General features: G+C 41.6%; 1 protein-coding gene across 1 annotated transcript; it reads right to left on the bottom strand.

The window, feature by feature from the left end:
- Window positions 1–2,302: 2,302 nt before the first annotated feature.
- On the bottom strand, window positions 2,303–6,753 carry LOC124039130 (pancreas/duodenum homeobox protein 1-like). Its single transcript, XM_046355016.1, has 2 exons — window positions 5,961–6,753; window positions 2,303–3,550 (listed from the first exon to the last, which is right to left on the bottom strand). The coding sequence occupies exons 1-2, from the start codon at window positions 6,349–6,351 to the stop codon at window positions 3,174–3,176; spliced, it is 768 nt and encodes a 255-aa protein (XP_046210972.1). The 5' UTR covers window positions 6,352–6,753; the 3' UTR covers window positions 2,303–3,173.
- Window positions 6,754–11,643: the final 4,890 nt, after the last annotated feature.

Genomic DNA, 11,643 nt, shown 5'->3' with positions numbered 1-11,643 from the left:
CCAACCCATAAAGTAAAATTTAACATCTATATATGGCCAGCTATGTAAACTTTAACATTGATTTATCCTGCAATAGATGTTATTCAATTGGTAACATACATTTTTGTATCTAAAAGTAACAGAATGCAATCAGATTACGATCATGAGTTTGGGTAATCCAAAAGTTACTTTACTGATTACAATTTTGGAGAGGTAACTGTAACAGATTACATTTGGAAAGTAATCCACCCAACACTGAACATACTCTGTTTAGGATCTCACATATTATATTGTGGCACTGGCAGTCTATATTTGTATATTGCTGTGGATTTTAAATGCACTGGATTGAATACTTGCTTTATCCAAATATGTTTAACAATGAATATGTCAATTAAAACTACACAGTTTCCTACACTGTAGAAATTGATAAATAATTATTTAACATTGAAACATAGTAAAGAATGTAGCATTTAATACATTTTAATACCAAGTGTTGGGCTGAGACAACCTCTTCTTGTGAACATATTGCACATATTATATTGAATTTACTATGTGAAACCAACGCAAGTCGTGTTTTTACTGCTTTTGGATAAGAGTTATTTCAGTCGTTATAAATGAGAGACAGGTTCAGAAGACTGCTGGATTATTCTGTCAATGTTTTTCTGTGTGAAGTTGCTTTCTTTATGTTTGTCCATTTGAGTTCTCGAAATTATTCTTATATTTGAAATAAAGTATTAAAAATTATCCCTGTTTTTTGTCGATTTTTAGGTCTATCGGTAACAAATAGTGGTGTATTATATTCGGAGGCGGGGGGGGGAAACAACGGCACAAAATGCACAACAGGTGGCGCGAGAGCTACATTAGTCGCCAGAGCGACAGCTGCGGTTCAGCTGTCCCGAACAACAAACAGGCTTGGGTTCAGGTTGTATTCTAGGTTAGTAAGGCTACAAAGCTGTGCGTAGAAAAGACATGAGTGTTTCCAAAGCGCCTTGTGGTCGATGAGTTCATTAACCCTACAGTAATAGCACACTGGACTTTTCTGTTGACCTGTCCAAAGGTCCGTTTTGGGGTTGCTGTTGGTGAGTCTGTGCAGACGAGATAGCAGAGTTTAATATGGACATCGGATTAGTGAATGATCTTCCTTACGACGATTTTGTGAATGTTTTCGGTACTGTGGTGGAGAAATCTCAAATCATACCGGCTGCGGTGATCTGGAGGCCAGTATAAACTATTTCATCTCGCGTATGGCCCGGCTCAATACGGCATACAAGGACCATGTGGGTTCCCCTTCGTGATATGCACGCGGATTAACAACAAAACGACCATCCTACGGTAGCTAGAGGAGCGACTCCGGGAACGGGTGCCATCGATGAAGTGAAGATCTGTCATGTCTGTTTACAGGTGCTCTTGGTCCCGGACATACCCAACAAACTATGGCCGTGTTTGAGAACACCAAAACTGTAATGTATCGGTGGTCAATTTCAATGGTGTAAAAGGTATCCAATTGTCATGCTTGAGTAAAAGTAAAGATGCCTTAAAGTAATATTTCTCAAGTAAAAGTGAAATTCACTCATTAAAATACTAATTGAGTAAAAGTATTTAGTTTGAAATACATTGAAGTATCAAAAGTAAATGTAATTGCTCAAATATACTTATTTATCAAAAGTATAAATACTTTCAAATTCCTCATATTAGGCAAGACAGATGGCACGATTTTAAAAAAAAGTTTTGTTTGCGGATAGTCAGGGGCACACTCAAACACTCAGACATAATTTACAAATTAAACATTTGTGTTTAGTGAGTGCCAGATCAGAGGCAGTAGGGACGAACAGGATGTTGTTTTGATTAGTGAGTGAATTGAACCATTCTCCCTGTTGAGCATTCCAAATGTAACGAGTACTTTTGGGTGCCAAGGAAAATGTATGGTCAGTAAGTACATAATTTTCATTAGGAATGTAGTGTAGTAAGATTAAAAGTTGTGAAACATATACATAGTAAATTACAGTACATATACCCCAAAAACAACTTAAGTAATACTTTTAAGTATTTTTACTTAAATTCTTTACACCATTGGTAAATTGTGATTGAATATAAAACGAATTAGTCGTTATTTATGATGCAAGGTGATTTGTAGATCAGTCATTCGTCTGCACTGTCGGCTGCAATGTCATACAAGCCCCACGACTGACTGACGTGATGACTTACGGTTTCGTGTGGTCTGCCTGCAGTGTTGAATGTGCTTGAATAGTGGATAATAATGTCAGCATTATTGTTGTGCGTAAAGGCGTAATTGTACAATGTGTAAAGTAATTAAATAACTGCAGATGTTTCATTTGACTTTATTCTGATTTCAAACTTGAACTTTATAGTTTAATAAAGATTTTAAAATACAGTACATGATTCACAGTGCCTATCATTAAGACATCAACGATGTGATAACATTAAGCGCACAAATAGGCTATATAATTGGTGTGATTGACTCATTTTTGTCATATAACAATTTATCAGAAAATACATCAGTATTGTCAATATTGACATAATCATGTCCCGTGCATAGACTGCATATATTTACATACATAAACTAAACTTGGTTGTATACTGCCAACATTTTCAGAGAAAGTATCTGAAGTACATTGATTTTAGTAAAGCAATCAAAGTAGGCTAGATGCCGGACGTAGCTCTCAACCGAGTTGTGTGGTCTGTATCACAACTGTCTCTCCAGGCAATGGGTGCTACCCTCTTCTGGCAACGCAACTAGAGGCTGCAGACCAGAGCAGTGGGTCTGTACACGCATGTCCAATGCCAACTGTCATCATCAGTGCATGACCCGCATGTCCTCAGCACGACAACATGAGGTTAGAGTTCAGTCGCAGAATGATGATATTGCAGACAATGAACCTGCAGTCCTCGCCTTTCACCTCTCTTCAATCTGACACCGCGGATAATGCACATGAATAATACCAACCGAGTCTGTTTGACTGAGGCTGCGATTACACAGTCAGCCGAATTCTGATATTTTTTCCACTAATTGGTCTTTTGACCAATAACATCAGATCTTTTTCAGAGCTTATCTGATTGATCAAAAGACCAATTAGTGAAAAAATATCAGAATTCGGCTGCCTGTCTTAACGCAGTCTAAGAGCGTCCCCTTTCCTCAGTGTCTGTCCAGTTTTCATCCAACCATATCAGCCCTGCTAGGCCAAGTCTCTAGAACCTAACATGGAGTGGGCGTTTAAGGGTGAGGGGGGTGTCGTGGTGGTGGGATGTCCTGCCCCCCCGACTCCCACCCCTGCCTCATCCTTCAAGTCTCCTGAGGTAATGGACGAGTCCTGCTCGGGGTCGACCCCCCTCACTCTCTTCTTGTCCTCCTCCTTCTTCCACTTCATCCGTCGGTTCTGGAACCAGATCTTGATGTGTCTCTCTGTGAGGCTGAGGGTGAGGGCCAGCTCGACACGCCGCGGCCTGCTGATGTACTTGTTGAATAGGAACTCCTTCTCCAGCTCCAGGAGCTGTGCTCGCGTGTAGGCCGTCCGTGTCCGCTTGTTCTCCTCCGCCTCCACCATGTAGGGGCCTGAGGAGGGTGGCGGGGGGTGGGGGACACGGGAGAAGATGAGGAGGGAGGAGAGGGTGAGAGAGAGAAAGGTAAAGGGGAGGGGTAGAATGGCGTATCCATTTTGTGGCACTCAAGATTAACTAAACATTGTATCCTGCCACAGTCAAAGTCCCAGTAAAGCCTCAATCTAAGTGAAATCGGTAATGACTCACCATTTAGAACTCTAGTGTACCTATCTGAAACACACACAGCAGCACATTGGCTGAACACAGTCAGCTCACACACTGATCACCAAAGACTGCATAGAAACAACTCTATTGGGTAACTGATGATACCTGAAACAAACAGTACACATGTAGGCCACAGGCCAACTCTCACAGATGCCGATGCTGCTTCAGTAACAGATATACTATACTGTAACGAACAAAGCCCTGAAATGAAACAAATCACTTTCAAATCTACTTGGGCCACCACAGCACATTGAATATTACATAACTGCACATGTATCACAATCACTCACAAATGGATCAATAAATTGGTTTGGAAATTACTATTAAATACTAAAAAGAAAGAATAGGTCTATAGCTACATTTTAATTACTGAGTAAGTTGACGAAAACCAACAACGAAAACTAACAATAGTTGAATGTCGTTTATAATGCGTGTAATCTCTAGTACTAGTCTATATTTAACAGCAATTTCACCTGAAAAGGTTTCACTAACTTTAAGGGTTCAGACAGTCCGTGAAAAGTTTACTTCAACGAATCACTTTTATTTCAAGTGAAGGTATAGGCCTACATGATGAAGGTATACCCTTATACTTTCCCACTGTTACCACTACAATTCATTTGCGTTTTGAATTCTGAAATTATGGCTCACTTGTTAAACTTTCGTTCAGATATATTGGTGAAGGGATTCGTTGATTTAAAAATATACAATTAAAATCTATTCCACGAATTACTTGATCTGCTTCATAGATTTAGAGTTGGCTCATTCATGCAGTGGCTTTTGTCCGTTGAAGAAAATATTTTCACTGAAATAAACTTTTATCGAAATTAGTTAAGAAAATTGAATCGCTTGTAGTAAAGTTACATGATTTTCTTAAATAACAAATAATAAAAACATATCTCCTAATGAGGTTATAATAATTAACACATTTCTATGATAATTGTCTTAATAATAGGCCAACAAACAATATTGTTTAGATCATCTTTGATGAATGTTGAGTTGAGATAATCATTGTTTATAGGCCTACGCAATAATTGAGAAGAACCGATTCTGCTTGAGACTTATCAACTTTTCCACTTGTTGTTACCGTCAATTTATTTAACAAATGAAATCCATAGTAACATACATCCGTTTAATTGAAACCAACGCAAATGCTGTGTGATTGGTTTGAAAACTTTTTGAATTATTTTAGCAAAATAATAATAATAATCCCAAATGCTCCCATTGACCCGCTGAACCGAGTTGATTTAAAATGGCCGCAACAGAAAATACTTTTAGGATTAAGAGTTGACAAATTATTTTCTGTTATCCCTAAACACTCCACGTTAATTATATACCCTTTAATATATTTTACATTAAAACATATATTGATATAACTAAGGTTATTGTAAGACACGTTCATATGTAATACGAAACATTTTTCATGAAGACTTATATGGATCATACCTGCCATTAGACAATCATTAACAAATAAATAGCCACAACTGAAATGTTCACATATTTGAAGTAAATCGCAACTTGGAACTTGAGACAGGAGGCACACTTTCAGAGGCATACAAAACATTGTGGTTTATATGAGGGGAACACTGGTCCTTTACAGATTCATTGACAAGGTAAACTGACACCCACCCACGACATACTGTATATTGTAGACATCATGATGTCATTTAAGTCCTTATACGTGCACAAAAGCCTCGGTATATTCCAAACTTCATGAACATTTATGCCGACTAACGTTTGGTCATTCCTAAGGTCTATATTCACAGCAGTGGCATAGCTAGCCTAAACACAAAGCAGCAATATGGTATAATGAATGCGAGAGTTGGGCTTAATAGCTTTTGAATTCTACTTAATTTTCAGTGTAATTGTTGATGAATTCTCTATACATAACACTCACTCTCTTGCTATTGGCTAAATAAAACTCCCGAATGTTCAATTGTTAACTATTGAGGAAATACTTTTGTTGAAATATTGTATTTAGTTTAACTTGTCTAATATTTGTACAGTATAAAATAACGTGTTCAAACTAAGTGTTCAAACGAATCCATTTCGATAGGCCTACCATAAAATAAAGGTCTGCAATATTCCTATAAATGTGTGCGTAAAGATTCCTTGAGAGGCCATAGATTAATTCCTTTCTTTGCAGCACTGCGGTAATAATAACTATGAGAAAATGCTCAAGGTGACTGCAGTGAGTTTACCTGCCCACTGTCCCTTCCAGGTGTGCGCGTGAGACTTGGTTGTTTTCATCCAGGGGAAAGGCAGGTGATATTTGTTCCTATCGGCACACAGAGCCAACCCCCCCGGGTATTCGTAACCCCCTGGCTGGAGAGTCTGCTGGGGCGCCTGGGGGTGGTGGAGCTGCGGCACACCCGGGTCCTCTCGCATGGGAATACTGTAAGGAGCAATGTCAGGGAGATTCGCCTGGTCTAGCCCTCCGATGGAGGGCGAGGAGTAGACGGACTGAGCCTGCCGGGCCATGTAGAGGCAGGGCGGAGGGCTGTGGCTGTAGTCCTCGCTGTGTGGACTCTGGTAGGCGCAGGAGTTCTTGAACAGCTGCGCGGGAGAATAGTAGTGATCTTCTCGATTCATGACTGCCGAGGGCCAGGGCTATCCAACGGGTGTGTGTGCACACGTACCTGCGCCCTATAGCCTACGCAGCGTGGAATATTGTGCTCTGCCCTACCTGTGCTGCTCGTGCGCCTGGCGCCGCTATAGGCCCTGGACAGGTGTGTCATTATCATGTGACCCTGTTGCACCTAAGCCATTGGTCTCACTGTTTACACAAAACGGAAAAGTTCGCGACTTAGTTTCTATTTGTGTCTGTATTCTCTGACCCGCAGTCCGATAATGATTGAACAGAATTTACCGTGCGCAAATCAATGCCCTCGGCAAACACTGCACTGTTTGACGCGGGTATCTGAGACCCACCTGCCGCGGGGTGGTCCTTATGCAGCGATGGACAGGTGAACGGGGGAATCCGCGGGTCCTATCTCTACGCGCAGACAGGGGTTAATGCCACCGAACACCTTATCAGAGAGATTGTGGCCTGCGAGACCAATCACGGTGAGAAACGCAAACAGAACGTGTCTTCAGAATGTCAGCATCATCACGGCTTGCTTTGGCTTTGTTGGTGGGAAAGAAGAAGAAACGGTGGGAGTACAGTGCCTGTATGTGGATGTCACTGCCGTCGAACAATGTCAGCCATTGAACAGATACACTGAGTGTACAAAACATTAGGAACACATGTTCTTTCCATGACATAGACTAACCAGGTGAATCCAAGTGAAAGCTATGCTCCCTTATTGATGTCGCCTCTTAAATCCACTTCAATCAGTGTAGATGAAGGGGAGGAGACAGGTTAAAGTAACCAAACTGTTGCTTGTTCGAATCCCCGAGCTGACTAGGTGTAAAATCTGTCGATGTGCCCTTGAACAAGGCACTTAACCCTACTTGTTCCTGTAAGTCGCTCTGTGTAAGACTACAAATTAAAATGTATATCTGCCATTCAGAGGGTGCACCTGTTTGAATGAGTCAAGAACTGCAACGCTGATGGGGTTTTCACGCTCAACATTTTCCGTGTGTATCAAGAATGGTCCACCACCCAAAGGATATCCAGCCAACTTGACACAACTGTGGGAAGCATTGGAGTCAACATGGGCCAGCAGCCCTAAGGAACGCTTTCGACACCTTGTAGAGTCCATGCCCCGAAGAATTGAGGTTGTTCTGGGGGCAAATATGTTGGACACTCAGTGTAGCCTATATGAACGTAGTTCTCTTATCAATATGCGATTGATAGAGGGGGAAATCGATAGCCAGATGTTATAGGCCTACTCGCATCGACTGACCCTGGTGATAAGCAACTTAGATTGGGAGGTGGTTGTCTTGGAAACTTGACAATGTGAGAGGGATCAAAGACCACGTCCTAACTTAACACTCTCCTAGTTGGATACCATTTAGTGTTCTGTCAAAAGTTTCCGAACCTGCGACTTTTAAAATCCATCCCAAATGGCTCATTTAACACAATTTAACGGATCTCCTCTGGTTACTGGTATTAACAAACAGCATCAGAGCTCGTGTCTCCCGCTGCCACGTTCCCTGTGTTTGCTGGTCATTAGGTGCTCACACCATTAAACAACACTCCTCGTGGAAAGAAAAGAGGAGAGCCAGGGTGTAAACCAATTATCATGGAGTGAGGAACAGAACTCAATTAGCGCGCGTGGAAATACACGTATCTCCAGGACCTCAACTGGGGGCAAGGCAGCAGTTAAGGCCCATTACTTAAAAGATCCAATTTATTACGATGTTATAACTGTAATGTTATAAAGCACTATAATTTATTTCAACCGACCCTGCAGGCCATCAATAACCATGCTTCTGACAGAAGAAATAGAACAAATGCCAGTCAAACACACACAGAAACGAATATGGCAGCACTGAGTTCTTCAAGAGCACTTACACCAGTATATTTAATGGGGCACTCAGCACCTGCTATAAAGTTCAAGTAAACCAATTCCATACAAATCAGTCCATTTAATATCGCTTAAAGGTGTTTATACTTGCTCGTCGTTTGAAAAAGGAAGGAAACTGTTAATCCGCGTCTAATCCCCGCTACACGGAGTTTATGAAGCGTGACTGCGTTAAACGCCATTTAGACCCCCTATCTATGGCATTGAAATGTGCGTAATGGTTTTCAGTGAACGGTAATGCGGCGTTGCTGAACCCTTTGCGGACACACGAAACCAAATCCACTGATTCACAAACAGGTTTGCAATTAAAAAGGCTTTAAGGGCTTGATATGGAGCGCAATAATCGTTAGTGCTGTGTAGGCCATTGAGAGGGGCCATTGCCGTAAATAGTTCAGCACGGGCTATGGACCCAAAGGTTGCTAGAAACACCAGATGGAACGTATTCATTAGTGCTGTAGGGAGCGATGGTTATAATGATCGAGTGAATGGCAAGCTGTTGATGCGGATGTTACCTCAGCCCCTGGGTTAACCCCAGGAGCGCCTATGGAGCAACATTGAACGAATTCAATATTAAATTAAATTGCGTCAACAATATGTTTCATATCGTATACATTATCACAATCCAAAATAACCAAATTACATTCTAATACAATTATTATCATTGCCTAAATGATGGTAATTAAAATGAGGCCTGTTGAAGTTTATGTCCTTATTGGCTCCCAAGTGGCGCAGTGGTCTAAGACACTGCATCTCAGTGCTGGTTCGATTCCAGGCTGTATCACAACCGGCAGTCATTGGGCGGCGCAGCGTCGTCCAGGATTGGCCGTCATTGTAAACACGGCCATTTGTTCTTAACTGACTTGCCTGGTTAAATAAAAATAACGATCTAATACTACTGTTATTAGTCTATTATTATCACTATCAACGGCTAATTATTGAATTAACATATTTGGGATATTGGATTCAAGAAAAAACAGGGTTTACAGAACCCGAGGAGTGTCACGGAAACAGCAGATATGATTTATTTAACAAACGTTTCTGATAAAGCGGGTAGCTACATGTCAAGAAGAGGGAGAAACGATAAAAAGTGCTTACCCAGTGGCGACAGCCTTATGTAAACACGACCAACTGTGAGGAACGACAGAAGAATTCAAACGATATTAAAATCAAATCTATTCTGAGTGAATTACAGCACCATTAATCAAACTATGAGAGACAGTGAAATAAAAACGGCAACTCAAGTTAACGTCCAATCGAAAGGGTTATACAAAACATATCCTTCTACATTATGGGATTTTATACTTTATTGAATTTTGTGGGACTAATTATGTAGACTATATTTGAGTTAAAAACCATTAACATGAGAAGAGAAATTTGAACAAGGTAGGTTAACGACCTGACCAGACAAACTTCCCTGAGCCCTATGGTTATAACCTATGATAAGACCCAATCAGTTCACTCCATTGGGAGAAAACTGTTATCCCTATACATAGTGCAAGGGACATAAAAGCAAAAAGAAGGTCAAAGGCCCTAGGTACTGTCAGTGCAGAGGTCACCTTCTCCTGCTGGATTATAAGGCACATTACATCTGTGGAAAATGGAAAACAGGAAACCTCAGCCAGTCTACCCTGGGTACCCCTGTAGGTATGACTTTGTTAACCTGAACTCAGTTACTGGTTCTGGATTGATTATCTCAAAAGGTTTTACCAGCAACTTGCACTCAGGACTAGGCTCTAATACTGTCACTAATGTCAGTTTACAGATTGTACCAGAGATTGACAATGAATTAACAGAGCTCAATGCAAGACAGGGTAAAGTGTTTGTCAAAATAGGGAATAGAAAAAGGAAAGACACTCCTAGTTAAAAGATCAGTAGAAACAAAGACAATTTAATTAGTTATACTTGTCACAACCTTACAACAGCAACCAGTCTTTCTCACATTCTAACACAAACACACTCTCTTTCCAGTCATTCAATGGGTATATTTATGTCTTTGAGGGGGGACCTCCTCTGGGTAACACCATTACAGCACTCCCTCCAAGGTTATGTCACACGTGGCTCCTTCCACTGGGCGTGTCCTTGACAGGTGAGCGTGGTCTGCTGTTTGATTGATAGAAGGTGTGGCCTATCGAGTGGGAGCTTGCCCTGGAGTGGAATGAGGAGGAGGAGCTACTGTCAGTGGAGGGAGCGGTCTCTACAACAGCGTTTCCCAAACTCGGTCCTGAGGCCTCTCCTGGGACACGTTTTGGTTTTTGCCATAGCACTACACAGCCGATTTAAAAAAATCAAAGCTTGATGAGGAGTTGGTATTTTGAATCAGCTAGAGCAAAAAACAAAACATGCCCCCAGGGGGGTTCAGGACTGAGGTGGGGAAACCCTGGTCTAGAAGAAGATGGGGAGTGTCCTTCATGGGGAATGTGTTTTTTGGGGACAAAGTGTCTCTTGTGACCAGAGGCTCTTTTATGTCAGTGTTTCTTGTCTCTATGGCTGTTTCTGTCATTGTCATTGTCTCAGTCCCTTCTGTCTTTGTAGCTGTCTTGGCCTGTGTTGCTATCTTACTCTTAAAGATGGACACAAAAGAGACAAAGTTCTCTGTCTCTATGATTGTCTTTGTCCCTGAGTCCCCTGTGGTCTTTGTATTCCCAATTGTCTCTGGGTGGTGTCCTGCCCCCTACTATTTGATGTCTGTACTCCTGAGTGGCCAGCAGGGCAGCGCTGTGGAATGGTGTTGAGCAGGAAACGCTTGTTAGTGCTGCACAGCGGACACTTCATCCTGAAAGACAGTTGAACCAAAATTAACACTGCAAAGCCAGCAAGGCCTTCGATATGAGCCAGTAACTTTGACACCGGTCTGTACGGGTCAGTCATACATTGCCGAGAGTCAGACATTCTGCATTGAAAGCCAAACACCCATAACAGATCCTTAACCAGAACCTTTGCTAATACATCCCACTCACCAGCCTGCTGGACCCATGGTTTCTGCTTGCACCCAGCCCGATAGGTTTCCTTCAACAGCTCATCCAATGCACGTCTACATGGAACATGGGGAGAGAGAGAACACCTGACCACTGTGACTGACCCAAACTTAAGGAAAGCGTTGACTATGTACAGACTCAGTGAGCATAGCCTTGCTATTGAGAAAGGCCGCCGTAGGCAGACCTGGCTCTCAAGAGAAGACAGGCTATGTGCTCACTGCCCACAAAAGGAGGTGGAAACTGAGCTGCACTTCCTAACCTCCTTCCAAATGTATGTCCATATTAGACACATATTTCCCTCAGACTACACAGACCCATAAATAATTTGAAAACAAATCTAATGTCGATAAACTACCATATCTATTGGGCAACCAGTGAAGAACAAACACAATTGCAAATACAACCTATATTTATGTTGAATTATTTCCCTTTTGTACTTC

This window comes from Oncorhynchus gorbuscha, linkage group LG07, assembly GCF_021184085.1.
Source record: "Oncorhynchus gorbuscha isolate QuinsamMale2020 ecotype Even-year linkage group LG07, OgorEven_v1.0, whole genome shotgun sequence".
Taxonomy (NCBI): domain Eukaryota; kingdom Metazoa; phylum Chordata; class Actinopteri; order Salmoniformes; family Salmonidae; genus Oncorhynchus; species Oncorhynchus gorbuscha.
The sequence above is the reverse complement of the archived record's forward strand: the minus strand, read 5'-3'. Positions and strand labels throughout refer to the sequence as shown.